The sequence below is a fragment of the Odontesthes bonariensis genome, chromosome 17 (genome assembly GCF_027942865.1).
Source record: "Odontesthes bonariensis isolate fOdoBon6 chromosome 17, fOdoBon6.hap1, whole genome shotgun sequence".
Lineage (NCBI taxonomy): Eukaryota > Metazoa > Chordata > Actinopteri > Atheriniformes > Atherinopsidae > Odontesthes > Odontesthes bonariensis.
The window spans coordinates 922,302-946,045 of NC_134522.1; the positions used below are offsets into that span (position 1 = coordinate 922,302).

At 48.0% G+C, this 23,744-nt stretch overlaps 1 protein-coding gene across 1 annotated transcript; it reads right to left on the reverse strand.

The window, feature by feature from the left end:
• Window positions 1-349: 349 nt before the first annotated feature.
• Window positions 350-22,806, reverse strand: LOC142366262 (transcription regulator protein BACH2-like). The gene is made up of 5 exons (XM_075448094.1): window positions 22,692-22,806; window positions 14,014-14,284; window positions 11,771-12,922; window positions 7,337-7,543; window positions 350-730 (listed from the first exon to the last, which is right to left on the reverse strand). Exons 2-5 carry the CDS (start codon window positions 14,266-14,268, stop codon window positions 374-376), a joined length of 1,971 nt encoding a protein of 656 aa, XP_075304209.1. The 5' UTR covers window positions 14,269-14,284; window positions 22,692-22,806; the 3' UTR covers window positions 350-373.
• Window positions 22,807-23,744: the final 938 nt, after the last annotated feature.

Below are 23,744 nucleotides of genomic sequence, written 5' to 3' on the forward strand. Positions count from 1 at the left end.
GAGCGTTTGTACCGCTTGGGCGCCATGTTTACTGTTGACTGCTGGCTGCACTGGACTCACTACGCAACGTTGCGTGGTGACGTCATTCGCGCCCACTGGAATCGATAAGGGAATCGTTTGCAAAATCGTTTGCCAAACGATTCCAAGGAATTTAAACACTGGGAACCGGTTCTCAACAAGAACCGGTTCTCGATTCCCATCCCTACCGACGTGCACACGTGAGTTAGCTATGAAGTTCCTGAGTTGCAGCTCCAGGAGGAAGAACGTTGGTTCACACCCACCCTGAAACACCTGTCCCACAATATTGCTGATGAAACATCGAAACAGAACAGAACCCCCCCCCCCAGGTCTGTCAGTCTGAGCAGGTCCAGATCTACAAGTGGTTCTGGTTCCGCTGCTCCTCCGTCGTGCACTTCTGAGTCATCTCCTGACAGAAATCTACCGTCACAGTGGCCCCCAGCACCAGTGGGCTCTCCGGGTTCTCCTGACCCGGACCCGACATCTGGAACCCCGGCCGACAGGGGTCCGGTGATCCGAGCCGGATGGAGCCCGGGTCGGAGCGGGGCGACGGGGTGGAGGTGAGGTCGATGCTGGCGGTGATGGAGGGACTCTGGCTGCCCTGCACCTCCTGGCACACCTGCTGGGACAGGAAGGAGAGGTTCTGCCACAGCTCCGACATGCAGACCTGCAGCTGGTTCCGCTCGCTCAGCAGCTTCTGCTTCTCACACACCTGGGTGCAGAAAATATGTTCAACATGTTCAACATTCAGCATGTTAAACAGGTGACTGTCTGTCAGCATGTGATGATCAGGTTCTGAGGATCCAAACGCTGACCCAAACTGACCCAAACTGACCCAAACTGACCCAAACTTTGACCCAAACTGACCCAAACTCTGACCCAAACTTACCCAAACTGACCCAAACTGACCCAAACTGACCCAAACTGACCCAAACTTACCCAAACTGACCCAAACTCTGACCTAAACTCACCCAAACTCACCCAAACTCACCCAAACTCTGACCCAAACTGATGCAAACTCTGACCCAAACTGACCCAAACTGACCCAGACTCTGACCCAAACTGACCCAAAATGACCCAAACTGAACCAAACTTACCCAAACTGACCCAAACTAACCCAAACTCTGACCCAAACTGACCCAAACCTACCCAAACTGACCCAAACTCTGACCCAAACTGACCCAAACTCTGACCCAAACTGACCCAAACTGACCCAAACTGACCCAAACTGACCCAAACTCACCCAAACTCACCCAAACTCACCCAAACTCTGACCCAAACTGATGCAAACTCTGACCCAAACTGACCCAAACTGACCCAAATTGACCCAAACTGACCCAAACTTACCCAAACTTACCCAAACTGACCCAAACTAACCCAAATTTACCCAAACTGACCCAAACTGACCCAAACTCTGACCCAAACTGACCCAAACTGACCCAAACTCTGACCCAAACTGACACAAACTTACCCAAACTGACCCAAACTCTGACCCAAACTGACCCAAACTCTGACCCAAACTGACCCAAACTGACCCAAACTCTGACCCAAACTCTGACCCAAACTGACCCAAACTAACCCACACTTACACAAACTGACCCAAACTGACCCAGACTCTGACCCGAACTCTGACCCAAACTGACTCAAATTGACCCAAACTCTGACCCGAACTGACCCAAACTGACCCGAACTGACCCAAACTCTGACCCAAACTGACTCAAATTGACCCAAACTCTGACCCGAACTGACCCAAACTGACCCAAACTTACCCAAACTGACCCAAACTCTGACCCAAACTGACCCAAACTCTGACCCAAACTCTGAACCAAACTCTGACCCAAACTGACCCAAACTGACCCAAACTCTGACCCAAACTCTGATCCAAACTGACCCAAACTGACCCAAACTCTGACCCAAACTGACCCAAACTTACCCAAACTGACCCAAACTGACCCAAACTCTGACCCAAACTGACCCAAACTGACCCAAACTCTGACCCAAACTGACCCAAACTGACCCAAACTTCCCCAACCTGACCCAAACTCTGACCCAAACTGACCCAAACTGACCCAAACTGACCCAAACTCTGAACCAAACTCTGACCCAAACTGACCAAAACTGACCCAAACTGACCCAAACTCTGAACCAAACTCTGACCCAAACTGACCCAAACTGACCCAAACTGACCCAAACTGACCCAAACTCTGACCCAAACTGACCCAAACTGACCCAAACTGACCCAAACTCTGAACCAAACTGACCCAAACTGACCCAAACTGACCCAAACTCTGACCAAAACTCACCCAAACTCACCCAAACTGACCCAAACTCTGACCCAAACTGACCCAAACTGACCCAAACTGACCCAAACTCTGAACCAAACTGACCCAAACTCTGACCAAACTGACCCAAACTGACCCAAACTCTGACCAAAACTGACCCAAACCGACCCAAACTTACCCAAACTGACCCAAACTGACCCAAACTCTGACCTAAACTGACCCAAACTCTGACCCAAACTGACCCAAACTGACCCAAACTTAACCAAACTGACCCAAACTGACCCAAACTGACCCAAACTCTGACCCAAACTGACCCAAACTCTGACCCAAACTGACCCAAACTGACCCAAACTCTGACCCAAACTGACCCAAACTCTGACCCAAACTGACCCAAACTGACCCAAACTCTTACCCAAACTTACCCAAACTTACCCAAACTGACCCAAACTGATCCAAACTCTGACCCAAACTGACCCAAACTCTGACCCAAACTCTGATCCAAACTGACCCACTCTGACCCAAACTGACCCAAACTGACCCAGACTCTGACCCAAACTGACCCAAACTGACCCAAACTGACCCAAACTTACCCAAACTGACCCAAACTTACCCAAACTGACCCAAACTAACCAAACTCTGACCCAAACTGACCCAAACTGACCCAAACTGACCCAAACTTACCCAAACTGACCCAAACTAACCAAACTCTGACCCAAACTGACCCAAACTCTGACCCAAACTGACCCAAACTTACCCAAACTGACCCAAACTTACCCAAACTGACCCAAACTGACCCAAACTCTGACCCAAACTGACCCAAACTCTGACCCAAACTGACCCAAACTCTGACCTAAACTCACCCAAACTCACCCAAACTCACCCAAACTCTGACCCAAACTGATGCAAACTCTGACCCAAACTGAACCAAACTGATCCAAACTCTGACCCAAACTGACCCAAACTGACCCAGACTCTGACCCAAACTGACCCAAACTGACCCAAACTGACCCAAACTAACCCAAACTAACCCAAACTCTGACCCAAACTGACCCAAACTGACCCAAACCTACCCAAACTGACCCAAACTCTGACCCAAACTGACCCAAACTCTGACCCAAACTGACCCAAACTGACCCAAACTGACCCAAACTGATCCAAACTCTGACCCAAACTGACCCAAACTGACCCAGACTCTGACCCAAACTGACCCAAACTGACCCAAAATGACCCAAACTGACCCAAACTAACCCAAACTCTGACCCAAACTGACCCAAACTGACCCAAACCTACCCAAACTGACCCAAACTCTGACCCAAACTGACCCAAACTCTGACCCAAACTGACCCAAACTGACCCAAACTGACCCAAACTTACCCAAACTGACCCAAACTCTGACCCAAACTGACCCAAACTCTGACCTAAACTCACCCAAACTCACCCAAACTCACCCAAACTCTGACCCAAACTGATGCAAACTCTGACCCAAACTGACCCAAATTGACCCAAACTGACCCAAACTTACCCAAACTTACCCAAACTGACCCAAACTAACCCAAATTTACCCAAACTGACCCAAACTGACCCAAACTCTGACCCAAACTGACCCAAATTGACCCAAACTCTGACCCAAACTGACACAAACTGACCCAAACTTACCCAAACTGATCCAAACTCTGACCCAAACTGACCCAAACTGACCCAAACTCTGACCCAAACTGACCCAAACTGACCCAAACTGAACCAAACTCTGAACCAAACTGACCCAAACTCTGACCCAAACTGACCCAAACTGACCCAAACTGACCCACACTCTGACCCAAACTCACTCAAATTGACCCAAACTCTGACTCAAATTGACCCAAACTCTGACCCGAACTGACCCAAACTGACCCAAACTTACCCAAACTGACCCAAACTCTGACCCAAACTGACCCAAACTCTGACCCAAACTGACCCAAACTGAACCAAACTCTGACCCAAACTGACCCAAACTGACCCAAACTCTGACCCAAACTGACCCAAACTGACCCAAACTTACCCAAACTCTGACCCAAACTGACCAAAACTGACCCAAACTGACCCAAACTCTGAACCAAACTCTGACCCAAACTGACCCAAACTGACCCAAACTCTGACCCAAACTCTGACCCAAACTGACCCAAACTGACCCAAACTGACCCAAACTCTGACCCAAACTGACCCAAACTCTGACCAAAACTCACCCAAACTCACCCAAACTGACCCAAACTCTGACCAAAACTGACCCAAACTGACCCAAACTTACCCAACCTGACCCAAACTGACCCAAACTGACCCAAACTGACCCAACCTGACCCAAACTCTGACCTAAACTGACCCAAACTGACCCAAGCTGACCCAAACTTACCCAAACTGACCCAAACTCTGACCCAAACTGACCCAAACTGACCCAAACTCTGACCCAAACTGACCCAAACTCTGACCCAAACTGACCAAAACTGACCCAAACTGACCCAAACTGACCCAAACTTACCCACACTTACCCAAACTGACCCAAACTGACCCAAACTTATCCAAACTGACCCAAACTCTGACCCAAACTTACCCAAACTTACCCAAACTGACCCAAACTCTGACCCAAACTGACCCAAACTGACCCAAACTTACCCAAACTGACCCAAACTGACCCAAACTCTGACCCAAACTGACCCAAACTGATCCAAACTCTGACCCAAACTGACCCAAACTCTGACCCAAACTGAGCCAAACTGATCCAAACTCTGATCCAAACTGACCCACACTGACCCAAACTCACCCAAACTCACCCAAACTGACCAAAACTCACCCAAACTCACCCAAACTGACCCAAACTCTGACCAAAACTGACCCAAACTGACCCAAACTTACCCAACCTGACCCAAACTGACCCAAACTCTGAACCAAACTGACCCAAACTGACCCAAACTCTGACCCAAACTGACCCAAGCTGACCCAAACTTACCCAAACTGACCCAAACTCTGACCCAAACTGACCCAAACTTTGACCCAAACTGACCCAAACTGACCCAAACTGACCCAAACTGACCCAAACTTTGACCCAAACTGACCCAAACTTTGACCCAAACTGACCCAAACTGACCCAAACTGACCCAAACTGACCCAAACTTTGACCCAAACTGACCCAAACTCTGACCCAAACTGACCCAAACTTTGACCCAAACTGACCCAAACTGACCCAAACTGACCCAAACTCGGACCTAAACTGACCCAAACTCTGACCCAAACTGACCCAAACTGACCCAAACTTAACCAAACTGACCCAAACTGACCCAAACTCTGACCCAAACTCTGACCCAAACTGACCCAAACTCTGACCCAAACTGACCCAAACTCTGACCCAAACTGACCCAAGCTGACCCAAACTTACCCAAACTGACCCAAACTCTGACCCAAACTGACCCAAACTTTGACCCAAACTGACCCAAACTGACCCAAACTGACCCAAACTTTGACCCAAACTGACCCAAACTTTGACCCAAACTGACCAAAACTGACCCAAACTGACCCAAACTGACCCAAACTTTGACCCAAACTGACCCAAACTCTGACCCAAACTGACCCAAACTTTGACCCAAACTGACCCAAACTGACCCAAACTCTGACCCAAACTGACCCAAGCTGACCCAAACTTACCCAAACTGACCCAAACTCTGACCCAAACTGACCCAAACTTTGACCCAAACTGACCCAAACTGACCCAAACTCTGACCCAAACTTACCCAAACTGACCCAAACTCTGACCCAAACTGACCCAAACTTTGACCCAAACTGACCCAAACTGACCCAAACTGACCCAAACTTTGACCCAAACTGACCCAAACTTTGACCCAAACTGACCAAAACTGACCCAAACTGACCCAAACTGACCCAAACTTTGACCCAAACTGACCCAAACTCTGACCCAAACTGACCCAAACTTTGACCCAAACTGACCCAAACTGACCCAAACTCGGACCTAAACTGACCCAAACTCTGACCCAAACTGACCCAAACTGACCCAAACTTAACCAAACTGACCCAAACTGACCCAAACTCTGACCCAAACTCTGACCCAAACTGACCCAAACTCTGACCCAAACTGACCAAAACTGACCCAAACTGACCCAAACTGACCCAAACTGACCCACACTTACCCAAACTGACCCAAACTGACCCAAACTTACCCAAACTGACCCAAACTCTGACCCAAACTTACCCAAACTCTGACCCAAACTGACCCAAACTGACCCAAACTCTTACCCAAACTGACCCAAACTTACCCAAACTTACCCAAACTGACCCAAACTGACCCAAACTCTGACCCAAACTGACCCAAACTGATCCAAACTCTGACCCAAACTGACCCAAACTCTGACCCAAACTGAGCCAAACTGATCCAAACTCTGATCCAAACTGACCCACACTGACCCAAACTCACCCAAACTCACCCAAACTGACCGAAACTTACCCACTCTGACCCAAACTGACCCAAACTGACCCAAACTTACCCAAACTGACCCAAACTCTGACCCAAACTGATGCAAACTCTGACCCAAACTGACCCAAACTGACCCAAACTGACCCAAACTGACCCAAACTCTGACCCAAACTGACCCAAACTTACCCAAACTTACCCAAACTGACCCAAACTCTGACCCAAACTCTGACCCAAACTGACCCAAACTCTGACCCAAACTCTGACCCAAAATGACCCAAACTGACCCAAACTCTGACCCAAACTCTGACCCAAACTCACCCAAACTCTGACCCAAACTCTGACCCAAACTCTGACCTAAACTCTGGTTCTGTTTGCGCATCAATAATCTGCCCTTAGCTTCTTGTTTCAAATGGAACCATGAGTGTGTTCCCTTTTCTACATTCAAATGAGGAGCCTGCAGAACTTTTATGGTCACCAACCACATATTTAGAGGGACTTTAAAGGGCCTTTATGGCCATAGTTGGGGTTCAGGTTAATGGTTAGGGTTACGAATTCAGCTTTGATGTGTTTCAGGCTGTACCAGTTTGCGGATCTCATTCTCCAGGTTCTGGATGCAGTCCAGCTTCCTCTTTCGGCAGCGCTGGGCGGCGATGCGGTTTTTGCTGCGGCGGCGGATGTCATGGATGAACTCCAGCTGTTCTGAGGTCAGTTTGTGCATCTTGATGAGAATCTGGAAGTCGTTGCGTGGCAGGTTGGTGATCTGGTCCACAGGGAAGGGCAGCTTCACCTGAAAGGACCACAAGGCTTTATTTCAGAGGGGTGACCAGAAGGTCTTCATAGAAACCAAGAAAGTGTTTTCAGGGTCCTAAAGAATCATTCAAAGGTCAGGGTACAGATGTGTGGGTCACTGTCCTGAGTTTGGTCTGTCAGGGTTTATTTGGGTTAAAACAACAAATAAGAAACTAAAATAAGACACAAATGAGTTTATTAGGAACAAATAATATGAACTAGAAAGAGCTGTTCCTGCGAAACAGCAGTGAGAATGCTTATGAGCTGAATGGGGATAGCTGACCATGCTAAAAAAGCTGAAAATAGTTCAATTTTAGCAGTAAAAACTGTTGCTGAGGTATTGGTTGAAGGAATTTTGTGATTTTTGTGTACTGCCAAACTTAACATTGGAGTTAGTCAGAGAATTTGAGAGGTTGATCTCGGTTCAAGGCTCATAGCTGAAATTCTGTAAATGTGAGCTCTTTAGTAGTTACATTGGCTGAAAGAGGACAATGTTTCCTACATTTTAAGGTATAATTTATTTCTCTAAGTTAAACTGTATGAAAGTTAGAGGAATTTGTTTGAAAAAAACTGAAAAATTTTAAACTTATCAGCACGCACTCAACTGTGTGCTCATTCATAAAAATCAAGAAGGAGCTAAATGTTCATGTTTTTGAAACTGTCATATTTCAAAATTGGCTGAATATTTGAAAAAGCTGAAACAATTAGTGATAGCTGAATGTCTTGTGACCCATTTAAAGTTTGAATGGTGTCTCTAGCTGAAAGCATGCAGAAGTAGTTAGGTTGGAAAGAGGAAGATGATTTGGAAGAGCTGAAGGCAGTTTCCATTCATTTGAATGACGGGAAAATTTTGATAAAAGTTGAATATCTTAAAAAGTGTAAAAGTTAAAAACACCAAAAAAAATATAGAAGGAATCTGCTGAAAGAGCTTTGATACCAAAATTGTAGAAATAGCTGAAAGTATGCAGGAGTAGTTAGGTGCCGAAAACTGGCGGAATAATAATAATAAAGAGAAACAGGAACTTAATAGTGAGAATGCCTTAAAGCATTCTCACAAAAATGAAGAATTATCATATTTACAACAGTTCTTGGACATAAGGAGCCTCCCAAAGATGCGGGGGTTAGGGTTCGCTGTACAATCAGGACCAAACTGGGCTTCAAACAAAAAGATACCAAACACTGAGAAAATCCTGAAAAGGACCAAGATAAAACAGCCAAACAGGAACAGTTTGACCCTCTGGTGAAAGTGTGTTCATCAGTGACTCAGATATTTCAGGTAGCTGTTCACAGTGTGGCGCATCGGGGATGGTCGCCTTCAAACAGCCGATGTGGAGACGGAGCAGGAAGAACTCTGCCGACACAGACTTGGTCGAACACAGAAACCAATCAGGTCCGTCTCAGAACTACAGACTGATGCATCAAGAAGTCTAGAGAGATCTTCAATAGGGATGGGAATCGAAAACCGGTTCTTGTTGAGAACCGGTTCCCAGTGTTTCAATTCCTTGTAATCGTTTGGCGATTTTGCAAACGATTCCCTTATCGATCCCAGTGGGCGCGAATGACGTCACCACGCAGCGTTGCGTGGCGAGTCCAGTGCAGCCAGCAGCCAACAGTAAACATGGCGCCCAAGCGGTACAAACGCTCGAAAGTTTGATTACACATCCCTAAAAAAGACGACAACAGGGCAACTTGCAAAGTGAATATTTCACCAAAGGGAGGAAATACTACCAACATGCAATAACTATGAATGAATGTCGCGTTTTCGATCCGCTCCGGACTAACGTTGGTGAATCTGAACCCAGCAACGTTAGCAACGTTAGCATGTCCTCGGCTAACACTGCAGGTAACTAACTAACTAACAAACACTGCCTATCATGTTAGCTCCATTTGCCTCATTGTAAAAGCTGCTGTTAGTAACGGTTAAGGTTAAATGAATGCCTTCTCAGGCATTACATTTAGATGAAATCATGAGAGACAGAGCCTGACTGGCTCAGAGCCAGAGGCTGGTGGTACTACCCCCAGTTCACCTCTACCTCCAGCTTCTCCTTTCACCAGAGCAGGAAGAGTTAAATTACCCAGGCCAGGATAGACCAATGTGGACCTCACCGTTGTTGGGTTTGTGAGGTCATGACTCGTGTTACTTCTAAACTAAACAAAGTTGATGCTAATCGACCGATTTGTTGTCCTTTTTTTCCAAATGAGAATCGATAAGGGAACCGACAAAGAACCGAATCGTTAAGCAGAATCGAAAATGGAATTGGAATCGTAAAAATCTTATCCATTCCCATCCCTAATCTTCAAAGCCCAAATGTCCCTCTGTGGGTGCTTCTCTCATTAGGTCGGGTAAAACCTTCCATTGTTGGTGGCCTTGAGAATACTGCGCCTTCCCATCAACAGAACAAAGTCCAGATATTGAGTGTGCTTATCTATTGAGCCTCCCCTGGTGAAAGCTGAGCGGATGGAGGGACTGGTGAGGCTGCAGGGCGCTGAGCACTGAAACAAATAAAAGTTCTCATGTTCTGATAAAACTGGAATAAAACATCGTAAAGAATCGGATTTATTGTCCTTCAATAAACTATGATGTTATGGTGTAATGTGGTGAGCCGCCCAGCAGGGGGCAGTGTCAGCCCTGACTCAGAGAGCAGCAGCTTTCTGTGGTGATGACGTCACTCAGCACGCCGTAACTTTAAACTCTTCATGAACCTGCTGAGATGAAGGAAGTTTAACAGACGGGACCAGAACAAACAGGAGCTACATGTGAAGTTTAGAGGTGAGATTCAGTTTAATCGTTTATCTGAGACACATCCAGAGACAGTATTAAAGAAACTGGAGCGGGTTCCAGGTGTTGTCTCATGAATCCACTGTGTGAGGTCCACAGGTACAGGTGTACAGGTCTGTTACAGGTCTGTTACAGGTCTGTTAAAGGTCTCTGATCACACCTGATCAGTGTCCTGACCGCGTTACATCAGAAAATGATGGTGAGTGAGTGAGTCAGCTGGTCCAGTCCAGAGTCCAGACTAAACATGGAGAAGCAGCATTTAGCTGTTATGCTGCAAACAAGTGGAACAAACTGCCAGTGGAGATTAAACTTTCACCAAATGGAGACTTTTTTAAATCCAGGTTAAAGACATTTCTGTTCTCATGTGTCTGTGCATGAAATCTGCACGATATCTTTGAACTTATCTGGACTGTTGCTGGTTTTTAAATTCATTTAAAAGATTTTATTTGTTCTCTTTATATTCTTTTATGTATTTTTAATGCTTCTTCCACTCCCTGCTGCAATGCTTTTATTTTATGTAAAGCACTTTGAATTGTTTTGTACATGAAATGTTCTATATAAGTAAATTTGATTTGATTTAATTTTGATTATGATGTACAATAGCCTACACATTAAGGGTTGTTATAATATGTTTGACTGAAAACACCAATGAACACAGTATTTCATTGATCAAAATGATTTTGGAGAAACGGTGTATAATGAGCAGATAGACCACACGTGTGAAAACATTAATACAACTTCTTCAGGGGGTAATTACGAACATTTACACGGATTTATGGGAACAGCCACTCGACAGAATTTCAAAATTTAAGAATTCCACTCTGGAGGGCAGTTTAATCCCCCCAAAACGCCGTTACCATCTAAACGATATAGTGCGTCCGCCAAAAAGGTTTTGCGTTTTTAACCCGTTTTCGTTTCCGTGTAAAGTGCCCCTAAGTAACCTAGCAAGTTATTAAGATGCTGCAAAGTGACTGTCATTGTAGCATTTCAGATCGTCATGTGGACCTCACTCACATTGCATCCTCTGACTTATCTCTACTACAATTAACATGTCTCTTATCATTTCGCCTCTTTAAATCGTAAGCACAATGTACACAAAACATTAATAAAACTCACATGTCAATGCAGGTGGAGGCATTACAAAAATGAATATATTGAATTCGTATTCTTCATCGAAAATGTATACATTCTTTGAAAAAATACTGCCTGAAACAGTTATCTACAGTCTCAGTTTCTTACTTTGAAATCCTCTCAAAAATGCAGGAAATGCCATTTCAGAGGGTTGAATTTTCAAAATTTTCAGAGGTCAGAGTCCCTGAGTGTGTTTGGGTCGGCCCACACACACGCAGCTCAGGGGTAATAAATAACGGATTAAACCAGCACCAGGGTCCAGATTTCCTCTCAGACCCAACCAAACACCAACCGGGCTGAGGGCAGCGTACTCACCTCGGGCCTGGAGACCGAAGCGCCGCCCTCGCTGTCGCCCTCCGAGAAGGAGCTGGACTCGTCACTGGAGGTCCCGCCGCTGGCGCCGAAGCCCCGCTCGCTCTTGACCCTGGCGTGGCCGGCGTCCTGGGGCTCCATCCGCTCCAGGCAGCGGGACAGAGCCGAGCCCGAGCCCGAGCCCGACCCCGACCCCGGGGAGAAGCCGTCCTCTGGGTGGGACACGGACGAGCGGGAGCTGGAAGTCTGGGCGTCGGACGGAGCCGGAGAACCGGCCCGGGTGGAGCCGGCCACCTCCGCCTCCATCAGGGCCGACACTTTGTCTCTGAGCTTCTCGTCCACCTCGGGCCGCAGAGCCCGCCGCTCACCGCCCGCAGAGGAGAAGATGACGCTGCGCCGGTCCAGCTCGCCGTGCTGAGTGGAGGCCCTGCCCATGTGGTCGCCCTTGGGCCCTCGACCCCGGAGGAGCTCCCTGTAGTGGCTGAGGCTCAGCTGGCGGCTCAGCAGCTGCTGGATGGCGGCGCCGGGCGTGGCACTGAGGTCCAGGCCGCCGCGCTGCAGGTAGGAGCGCAGGCAGGACGCCGAGGGCTCCGCCGGGACGCCCTCCACCTCCAGCTCCATCTCCAGCACCTCCTCCGTGCACAGCTCGGGGCTGCAGCCCTCCTCGGCGTCCTCATCGGCGCCGTCCTCGGACACCGGCGGCTCCTCTTTGATCCCGGAGGGCGTCAGAGGGGCGGGGCCTGAGCTCACGGGGCTGACGGAGGCGGGGTTGGCGTGCTGCACCTCCTCCCTGCTGCCACCTCCCACCTGCTGATGCCTCCTGTACCTGCGGCACTGAGGGAGGTCAGCAGGGGGCGGAGCTTCGTGTCCCGCCTGCTGCATCCTGTCTGCCCAGCTGTCAAAGCGAGCGTCCTCGGTGTAGACGGTGTCCTCGGAGAAGACGGCGTCCTCGTCCTCGTGCTCCACCTCGCTGCTGCCGGCGTGCTGCTCGTCGTTCTGGAGCTGCGCCTGCAGGAAGCGGAAGCAGGAGTCCTCCAGGTTGTGCACGCCCAGGAAGTCGGCGCACAGGATGACCTCGTGGATGTTCTGCTGACTCAGCACCAGCTTGGCCGTGTAGGCGAACTGCAGCAGAGGGGCGAAGCCTCGGGCCGTCACCTGCGGAGAGAACAGACTCAGGTTAGCCTTTCATGAGGACTGTCACATGTGTAAGAATCCGTCTGACTCTGTCTTCATCTGACTGAGAGTAAAACTTTAACCCCTTCATTGTCTCCCAGTCTGTTTTCAGATTGCTTTTCAGGTTTTATTGCTCACTTTAAGGTTTTAAATGGACCGGCACCATCCTGCCTGTCTGAGCTGCTCCACATTCACACCCCAGTAAGAGCTCTGAGGTTAACCAACCAGATGCTCCGAGACATCCCAAGGACACTGACTAAGAACCAGGAGGTTCAGCAGTTTGTTCTCTTCGGTCCTGAAAGCGTCGAGCTGTGACGGCTTCACGTTGTTCCTGTGGACGACAAAGCTGCAGCCAGAGAAGGTGGAGCTGTGCAAAGGTGGAGGCCTGAGATGGACTCAGACATTAATCAGGACGACAGATCTGGGCCATGTGGGCCTCAGAGGAAGGAGCCATTAATTCTCCACCCAACATGTGTTCATGACTTTGTGTCAGCTCTGCAGTTTCATGGCTCTTTGCCTTCTGACCTGATTAATCACAGGAAGATGCAGCTCCCTCCTCCCCATCACGGCCTGCAGTCCTGCTCAGTCCGACACAAACCAGCCCACAGCCTCTGTCTTCATTTTATTAGATAAGGAGAAGCAGCAGCCCACCCCCTGAGGCAGAGACTCCTCCCCCTGAGGCAAAGATTCCTCCCCCTGAGGCAAAGATTCCTCCCCCTGAGGCAGAAACTCCACCCCCTGAAGCAGAAACCCCTCCCCCTAATGCAGAGACCCCTCCCCCTGAGGCAGAGACTCCTCCCCCTGAAGCAGAAACTCCTCCCCCTGAGGCAGAGACTTAGCCCCGACCCCCAAACCAAATGCCCTCCTCCCCCTGACTATACCTCCAGATCCTGTCCATGAAACCACAAACAGGAACGGTGAGGGGGGGCAGCCCTGGTGGAGTCCAACATCACCATAAACCAGCTCCACAGACAGAGAATGGGTCCACAGCTCTTATGGGTTACGCAGGGACTGTATAACCTGCCAAAGAGAGTACCTGGACCCTTCTCCTCCCTCAGTGCTGCCATGGTTACCTTGTCTGGCAGGTTGATGATGGGCTCGGTGTCGCTGGCTGACCCGCCGGGTCCCAGCAGAGCTTGCAGAAAGTAGCGACTGCTGGCGGCGAGCACGGCCCTGTGCGCCCGCACCTCCCTGCCCTCCACCAGCAGGGTGACGTCGCAGAGGATGCCCCGCCGCCGCTGCTCCTCCAGGCTCAGCAGCACGTTGGCACAGTGCACCTTGGATTCGTACACGTAGACGGGCGCCTCGCTCCCCCGCTGCTCCGACATCACTCCCCCCGTCAGTCTGCAGAGGACACAACGCACCTTATTCAACCAGGAACCAGGAAATACAAAACATGCTGCAAAACATGAGGAGACCACAGCAAACGACGAAGGAATGGGTCTTTGAGGTGGAGACATGATGACCAAAGGTGTGGGAGACTCCGCCCCAAAGCATGGAAACTGGGACTGCTGCCATCTGAATGAAGACTTATGATAAATGAATGGAAAGGGCCCCAGGACGGATCCCTGTGGAACACCATCATACAGTCAGGTAACTGGATAGCTGTCTTATTCAGATGGCAGCAGTAGCTACGACATGTAGGGATGGGAATTGATAAGATTTTTACGATTTCAATTCCATTTTCGATTCTGCTTAACGATTCGGTTCTTTGTCGGTTCCCTTATCGATTCTCAGTTGGAGAAAAAGGACAACAAATCGGTCGATTAGCATCAACTTTGTTTAGTTTAGAAGTAACACGAGTCATGACCTCACAAACCCAACAACGGTGAGGTCCACATTGGTCTATCCTGGCCTGGGTAATTTAACTCTTCCTGCTCTGGTGAAAGGAGAAGCTGGAGGTAGAGGTGAACTGGGGGTAGTACCACCAGCCTCTGGCTCTGAGCCAGTCAGGCTCTGTCTCTCATGAATTCATCTAAATGTAATGCCTGAGAAGGCATTCATTTAACCTTAACCGTTACTAACAGGAGCTTTTACAATCAGGCAAATGTGCTAACATGATAGGCAGTGTTTGTTAGTTAGTTAGTTACCTGTAGTGTTAGCCGAGGACATGCTAACGTTGCTAACGTTGCTGGGTTCAGATTCACCAACGTTAGTCCGGAGCGGATCGAAAACGCGACATTCATTCATAGTTATTGCATGTTGGTAGTATTTCCTCCTTTTGGTGAAATATTCACTTTGCAAGTTGCCCTGTTGTCGTCTTTTTTAGGGATGTGTAACCAAACTTTCGAGCGTTTGTACCGCGCCATGTTTACTGTTGGCTGCTGGCTGCGCTGGACTCGCCACGCAACGTTGCGTGGTGACGTCATTCGCGCCCACTGAAATCGATAAGGGAATCGTTTGCAAAATTGGCAAACGATTACAAGGAATTGAAACACTGGGAACCGGTTCTCAACAAGAACCGGTTTTCGATTCCCATCCCTAACAACATGGCTTCTCTGATAAGATGTAATCAGAAGACTAAACCTTCTTGTGAAGGAAGGGGCTGCTTAAATGCCGCGGTGATGAGCGGTTGTTGAGCCGCTTTCAGTTTCACTCCTGTCAGTGAAACACCGGGGTGATGTCGCTGCAAATGCGTGGCCATGCTCGATGTGTTTCCACTGTTGTGTGGCTTTCTTGTGCCACAGTGCCTACACACCGTCACGGTTTTATCCACCAACCTCTTTCCTTCTTCATTAAATTTGACAGGGAAGCTAAAATGCTCCCAAACAGGGGATTTAAATGACGTGGGGCGTTCAAGCTCTTCTGTTCCTCCGCTCGCCATGACCACACTGTGTTGCAGGTTAGGGGTTTTCTTTACGTTAGCTATCGCTATGTCAGCTACGTGTTATGTCTGTGTGGTAACCTAGGCGACAGGTTTGTGTGGCAGCGCGAGTATATGGAAACAGACGTAGCACTAGAGGCAGCAGTTATCGTTACAGTAGGCCTAGTCACCGAAGTCTAGCCTACTTTTATTTTCCATGCCCACTGTTCTACGTGTTGTACGCTGAGGACAATAAATCACAAACGAGCCATAGGACTGTTTGCTTATTGAAGAGGGAACTGTTGCAGACTTTTACCCAGAGCGTGGAAAGTAGCTCTGTCCCTGGAACTAGCAGGAATTGTAACGGCTGTGTGAGGACTGAACATGCGCACAATTTTTTTTTTTCATAAATCAATCCGCGGATCATGTGTGTGCCGAACCGAAATAATTGATCCGAACGGATCACGGATCAATGATTATCCGTTGCACCACTATTGTTCTCTCAGGAGAACTTGTTACAGAAGGATCTTCAGAGCAAACAGGGACCGACAGACTCACGTTAAAACCAGCCATCAGGATTGTTTGTGAGTCTTTGGCAGTGGAAGCAGAAACCGCGCTGATTTAGTTTAAAGATTTAAAGGTCTACCAAATCCTTCAGGATTATTAGGGTTGTTTGACGTTTTGTTTATGTTTTTGCATTTTACGCTTTTATCCAGAGCGACTACAGCAGGGATGTCAAAGTCAAATACACCGAGGGCCCAAAAAAACAAATTTGTTACAAGCCGAGGGCCGGACTGGTTCAATGTTTATTAAAACATATTGAAATGATTGCACGTAGCCTATTGAACCAAGACCTAACACACTGTATATTATTTAATGATTAAATGAATAAAGCAATATTTTGTTATGGCTCTGTCAGTAACTTCAAGGGAAAACATTTTCAACAGGCAAATAGCAAAACATTTAATTGTTTTTAAAAACAAAATATGTTTCTTAATATCAAGAAAAATGCATAAATAAAAGCGCATGCATTATAAACAGAAAATAGATAATTAATTCCCGGGCCGGATCTGGCCCGCGGGCCTCGACTGTGACATATGTGGACTACAGCCTATGTACCCAACTAACTACCTAACTGCCCCACGGCGCCACCTGCTGACCTCCACTTGTCACAGCCTACGGCTGTCAGGTGGAAATTAAAATCAGAAGCAGAAAGTGTTCACATGTCTGCATCTCAGCCTCCGGCCGGCAGCTTGAGCTCCGGCGCGTTCTGTCAGAGTGACACCATCACCAGCTGAGCCCTGAGGGGACCCAGAAGAGCTGAAGGATCCATTCCACCTGTGTGATGGCGACTCCCTGCTCCTCCTTTCAGCTGGGCTGACATCACTCTGCCTCAGGAAGCAGAAACCGGATCCGACCGGTCAGGTTTCAGGGAAAGTGAAGCAGGTCCCGTTCAGAAAGAACTGAGTCCAGCAGAGGAGGCCGGATCAGAGGAGGAACACACCCTGAACTTCCCCTCAGAGGGACGTCTTCAAAGGTTCCTTTGACACTCGAGCCGCTGAAGGAAACAATGATGCTGTTTCCATCTCAGCTCAGACCGGAGCAACACAGCAGCAGCGATCAGAACAAGGATCTCTGAGCTGGAAGAACAGAACCTCCAGCAGGCCTGCAGCCCTCAGAACCTTCAGAACCTTTAGATCCTTCAGAACCCTCAGCAGGTCTGCAGCCCTCAGAACCTTCAGAACCTTCAGATCCTTCAGAACCCTCAGAACCTTCAGAGCCTTTAGAACTTTCAGCACCTTCAGAACTTTCAGCAGGCCTGCAGCCCTCAGAACCTTCAGAACCTTAAGATCCTTCAGAACCCTTAGAACCTTCAGAGCCTTTAGAACTTTCAGCACCTTCAGAACTTTCAGCAGGTCTGCAGCCCTCAGAACCTTCAGAACCTTCAGCAGGTCTGCAGCCCTCAGAACCTTCAGAACCTTAAGATCCTTCAGAACCCTCAGAACCTTCAGAGCCTTTAGAACTTTCAGCACCTTCAGAACTTTCAGCAGGTCTGCAGCCCTCAGAACCTTCAGAACCTTCAGCAGGTCTGCAGCCCTCAGAACCTTCAGAACCCTCAGCAGGTCTGCAGCCCTCAGAACCTTCAGCAGGTCTGCAGCCCTCAGAACCTTCAGAACCTTCAGCAGGTCTGCAGCCCTCAGAACCTTCAGAACCCTCAGCAGGTCTGCAGCCCTCAGAACCTTCAGAACCCTCAGCAGGTCTGCAGCCCTCAGCTGTGGGTCAGTATGCTAACTGGTGAAGTTTGATCCAAACAAAGCTGCGAGCTGCGGTGGGACCTGACAGATGAGTTCAAACTGACCAAACTCAGATAAGAAGATTCCTTAGATTAGATCCTTAAAATGCCCACTTCAGTCCATCCCTCCCAGATACCTGATCAGACATTCATAAGGTCATCTGAAGGTGAAGCAGGGTGAGCTGCAGCTTAAACTGATGCCTCCACACGTTGCTAAGTCAGAATCACCCGTCTGCCTCCACCTGCTGCTCTGTGACAGGTGTACATTTACCTGTGGAGCCTTAGGGTTAGTTAGGGCCTAACCCTAACCCTAAGGCTTAGTTAGGGCCTGACCCTAACCCTAACCCTAAGGCTTAGTTAGGGCCTAACCCTAACCCTAAGGCTTAGTTAGGGCCTAACACTAACCCTAACCCTAAGGCTTAGTTAGGGTTAGGGTCAGGCCCTAACTAAGCCTTAGGGTTAGGGTCAGGCCCTAACTAAGTCTTAGGGTTAGGGTTAGGGTCAGGCCCTAACTAAGCCTTAGTGTTAGGGTCAGGCCCTAACTAAGCCTTAGGGTTAGGGTTAGGGTCAGGCCCTAACTAAGCCTTAGGGTTAGGGTTAGGGTCAGGCCCTAACTAAGCCTTAGGGTTACGGTTAGGCCCTAACTAAGCCTTAGGGTTAGGGTTAGGGTCAGGCCCTAACTAAGCCTTAGGGTTAGGGTTAGGGTCAGGCCCTAACTAAGCCTTAGGGTTAGGGTCAGGCCCTAACTAAGCCTTAGGGTTAGGGTCAGGCCCTAACTAAGCCTAACTAAGCCTTAGGGTTAGGGTTAGGGTCAGGCCCTAACTAAGCCTTAGGGTTAGGGTTAGACCCTAACTAAGTCTTAGGGTTACGGTTAGGCCCTAACTAAGCCTTAGGGTTAGGCCCTAACTAAGCCTCAGGGTTAGGGTTAGGCCCTAACTAAGCCTTAGTGTTAGGGTCAGGCCCTAACTAAGCCTTAGGGTTAGGGCTAGACCCTAACTAAGCCTTAGGGTTAGGGTTAGGCCCTAACTAAGCCTCAGGGTTAGGGTTAGGGTTAGGCCCTAACTAAGCCTTAGGGTTAGGGTTAGGCCCTAACAATGAGAAGTCCAGTTAAAAGAGCATTACAGTGATGGAGTCTGCTGGAGATGAACGCATGGATGAGTTTCTCCTGGTCTGTTTGGGAGAGGAAACCTTTAATTCTGTTGATGTTTCTGAGTTGGTAAAAAGCTGCCTTGGTGACAGCTTTGACGTGGCTGCTGAAAGTCAGATCTGAGTCTATCTGCACTCCGAGGTTACCAACTTGGTCAGTGATTTTATGGTCCCTCTTCTCTTTGCTCCCAAACAGAATGATCTCAGTTTTGTCTTAATTTAACTGTAGAAAATTCTCTCTCATCCAGGTGTTTACTTCCTCCAGACACTGACACAGTACGTCTGCTGGGTTGCAGTCGCCATGGTGACAGAGACACATAAAGTTGTGTATCGTCTGCATAAACTGTGATAGTTGATGTTAAAGTTCTGCAATATCTGACCCAAAGGGAGCATATACAAGTTAAACAGAAGAGGTCCAAGAATTGACCCCTGGGGGACTCCACAGTGAGCCTTTGGATGAAGCTGGAAAGTTTGGGACTGATGACAAAGAGCTGATAGTTTATGGTTTCACAGGCAGATCGATGGTCAGATGATGAGGCAGCGGACAGATGAGGTAAAGGTGATAAAAATAGAGCCGCAACACAAAAGCAAAGAGCTTCATCAGTCTGTTCCCAGAGCTATTCTTCACCTCCGAGGACGGTCTGTCCTCATCATCCTCACTGGGTCTTTGTATGCAGATTTAATTTCAGGTTTTTCTGTTTGAGATGTCCCAGTTTTATCGCTGCGCAGGGAACTAAATGTGATTAAGACTGAAAATAAAACTCCAGAAATAAAACTATATTTCATTCACTCTGAAATAAAAGAAAATCCTATCTGAACAGATCTGAACAGATGTGAACAGATCTGAACAAATGTGAACAAATGTGAACAGATGTGAACAGATGTAAATAGATGTGAACAGAGATGAACAGATGTGTACAGATCTGAACAGATGTGAACAGATCTGAACAGATGTAAACAGATCTGAACAGATGTGAACAGATCTGAACAAATGTGAACAGATGTGAACAGATCTGAACAAATGTGAACAAATGTGAACAGATGTGAACAGATGTAAATAGATGTGAACAGAGATGAACAGATGTGTACAGATCTGAACAGATGTGAACAGATGTGAACAGATCTGAACAGATGTAAACAGATGTGAACAGATGTGCACAGATGTGAACAGATGTGAACAGATGTACACAGATGTAAACAGATGTAAACAGATGTGAACAGATGTGAACAGATGTGAACAGATGTGAACAATGTGAACAGAGATGAACAATGTGAACAGATGTGAACAGATGTGTACAGATGTGAACAGATCTGAACGGATGTAAACAGATGTGAACAGATGTGCACAGATGTGAACAGATGTACACAGATGTAAACAGATGTGAACAGATGTGAACAGATGTGAACAGATGTGAACAGATGTGAACAATGTGAACAGATGTGAACAGAGATGAACAGATCTTAACAGATGTGAACAGATGTGAACAATGTGAACAGATCTGAACAGATGTGAACAGATGTGAACAGATGTAAACAGATGTAAACAGATGTGAACAGAGGTGAACAGAGATGAACAGCAAGATGTTGGAGATGTTCTATCAGTCTGTTGTTGCCAGTGCACTCTTCTTTGCTGTGGTCTGCTGGGGGAACAGCATCAGAGCCGGTGACACCAGCAGGCTTAATAAACTTATTAAGAAGGCTGGTTCTGTCATCGGCTGCAAACTGGACTCATTCGAATCGGTGGTGGAGAGGAGGACACTGAACAAACTGTTATCCATCATGGATAACCCCACCCATCCTCTCCACCAGCTGGTGGTTGGACAGCGGAGCTCCTTTTCTAACAGGCTCATCCAGCTCCGCTGTCACAAGGACCGATTCAGGAACTCCTTCCTACCAGCAGCCATCACCATCTTCAACACCCCCCCTCTGGCTGGAAGAGAACTTCAACCTCAATAGGCTTGAAGTATCTCCTAAAAAACAATAACAAAAAAAATAAATAAAAATACTGTAGATTTGTACATTGCGAATGTTTGTTCACTATTTCTATTTATTTTATTTTATTTTATTCTATTGGCTTGTTTTTACTACTTAAATTGTTTTTCATATCTTTCATATCTTTACTGTATGCTGCTGCAACAAAACAATTTCCCAAATTGGGATGAATAAAGTATTGATCTATCTATCTATCTATCTATCTATCTATCTATCTATCTTAACAGATGTGAACAGATGTGAACAATGTGAACAGATCTGAAAAGATCTGAACAGATGTGAACAGATGTGAACAGATATGAACGGATCTGAACAGATGTGAACAGATCTGAACAGATATGAACAGATGTGAACAGATCTGAACAGATATGAACAGATGTGAACAGATCTGAACAGATATGAACAGATATGAACAGATGTGAACAGATGTGAACAGATCTGAACAGATATGAACAGATATGAACGGATCTGAACAGATCTGAACAGATATGAACAGATGTGAACGGATGTGAACAGATCTGAACAGATGTGAACAGAAACGACCCACAGAAAGTTTCTCTGAACAGTTCTCAACCCAAACTCAGTCCCTTTTAAGGGTTCCTGCAGATGGCGGCAGGTTCTTCTGAACAGTTCCTCATCCGAACTGAACACTTTGCCAACAGTCCGTACAGATGCATGTGGTTCCTCTGAACAGTTCAGAGAGGGAACTGAACACTTTGCTGAAGGTTCGTACAGATGTGGAACCGCGGGGGGTTCCTCTGAACAGTTCCCCTCTGAGGCTGAACTCTGGAACCAGAGCAGCTCCTTCATTGTGGTCAAGGAGGGTTCAGGGTAAACAAAGATGGATCTGAGCCCATGTGGCCCGTTCACACCTGATCTGAACCCATCTGGCCCGGTGTGGTGGATCAGAACCAGGTTCTGGTTCCAGAGGTTCAGAGGTAAACAGTCTGCTTAACAAAGGACAACAAAGAGCCCTGCACACAAGTAGGCGCGAGCGCGCACAACACGCGCACGCCCCGCCTCCACACCGAGTATTCACTGTTAGCTGGTTTAAATGAGCCAGGTGCCGTCGGCTCGGTGCCGCATTTAGCGCTTTGTTGGCGGCTGAGGGCGTGAGCAGCTGCCTCCTTTGTCCGCCGCGGCCCCGTCCTCCCCCCGCCGCACAGCAGCCGGAGCTCCGGTTCCGGATGCGTTGGTTTCCCGGTGGAAATGAGAGTCTGCCGCGTGTTCACCAACGTAAACCACACAAAGACCCACAAACCTCCATCACACGCACACACGCACACACACACCCCGTCAGATGCAGCGGCTGCACCGCCAAACACCTCCGGAGCGGACAGGCGGGCAGCCCGCGGCTCGCAGCCGCTCCGCAGGCACCTTCACACGGATACAAACAGCTCACACCTCCGGAGCGGACAGGCGGGCAGCCCGCAGCTCGCAGCCGCTACGCAGGCACCTTCACATGGATACAAACAGCTCCCAGCCCCGCCGGCCGGACCGGTACCGACACAACTCACCTGCTGTTCCGGCTCAGAACCTCAGAGCCCGGATCGGGTCCACATTGTGTTTAAAGTCCGCAGCTGGGTGTTGCGCGCGTGTCCGCGTGTGAGTCTGGGATGAAACGCCTTTCCTCCTCCAGGAGCTGCATTGTTGACATTGGCTTCGTGACGTCATGCTACCCCTCATTCACAATAACAGCAGAGACCCCCCCACACACACACAGACGCACGCGCACACTCTGAGCATCACTGATTAATTTATCAGGAACATTTGTAGATCATGTTCCATCCTGATTAACATCTGTTCTCACGTGACTGAACTCCTTCAGGGGTCACGTGCTCCTCTGTGAACAGACCGAGGTGTGTAAACAAGTAAACAATCCTTCAAACAAAGGAGACAACAACTCCTCCAGAGTCCAGAGTCTGTGATGAAGTCCACCTGAGGCGCGTGCCTTTAAACAGCATGCCGCCTCGGTGATGTCACTTATAACACATGTGACGTCACACGTGCTCTGATCCAACAACAACAACACAAAGACTCATGTTGGTTTGTTTACTCTAAGAAGAGTAAACAAACCCACGCTACATGTCCATGCTCAGCATTATATATCATATCATATATCACATCATTACAGTTAATAAAAAGTTGATTTAATGGAAATCACAACAGATGTTCACCAAAACATTTATTCAATTCAGTTCATTACCTTTATCTCTGAAGGTAAAGTATATCACAAAGATCAGCTGTTGTTACAGAGAACAAATAAAATATAAATCAGCTGAAGTGTAGCAGAGAGGAAGATGTGGTGGAAACCTTCAGAGGTCTGAGGTTCTCAGTGACAGGTCCAGGATTACAGCATCTGTTGTTAACCAGCTCTGTGATCCTCCTCCTTTCCTGTTAGCGCTCTGTCTGCGGTCTCTGTCTGCCCGGATAGTCTTAAAGCTGAGCAGAGAGCTGTTAAGAGTCTTAAAGCTATCGATTTTATGAGTAAATCTCACAGAAGGAGTTTGGTGCACCACAAGGTGCTGCTAGGCTCCTTTTAGCCTAATTTTAGTCTCCTTTTAGCCTAA

Bases quoted from the DNA above. Each gene is read 5' to 3' on its own strand.
- LOC142366262 (XM_075448094.1), bottom strand. From the start codon at position 14,268: ATGTCGGAGCAGCGGGGGAGCGAGGCGCCCGTCTACGTGTACGAATCC. The intron at 7,544-11,770 runs GTGAGTACGCTG...TGGTCCTTTCAG, and splicing joins CTTCGGTCTCCAGGCCCGAG to GTGAAGCTGCCCTTCCCTGT. The intron at 731-7,336 runs GTACAGCCTGAA...TTCTGCACCCAG, and splicing joins AGAATGAGATCCGCAAACTG to GTGTGTGAGAAGCAGAAGCT.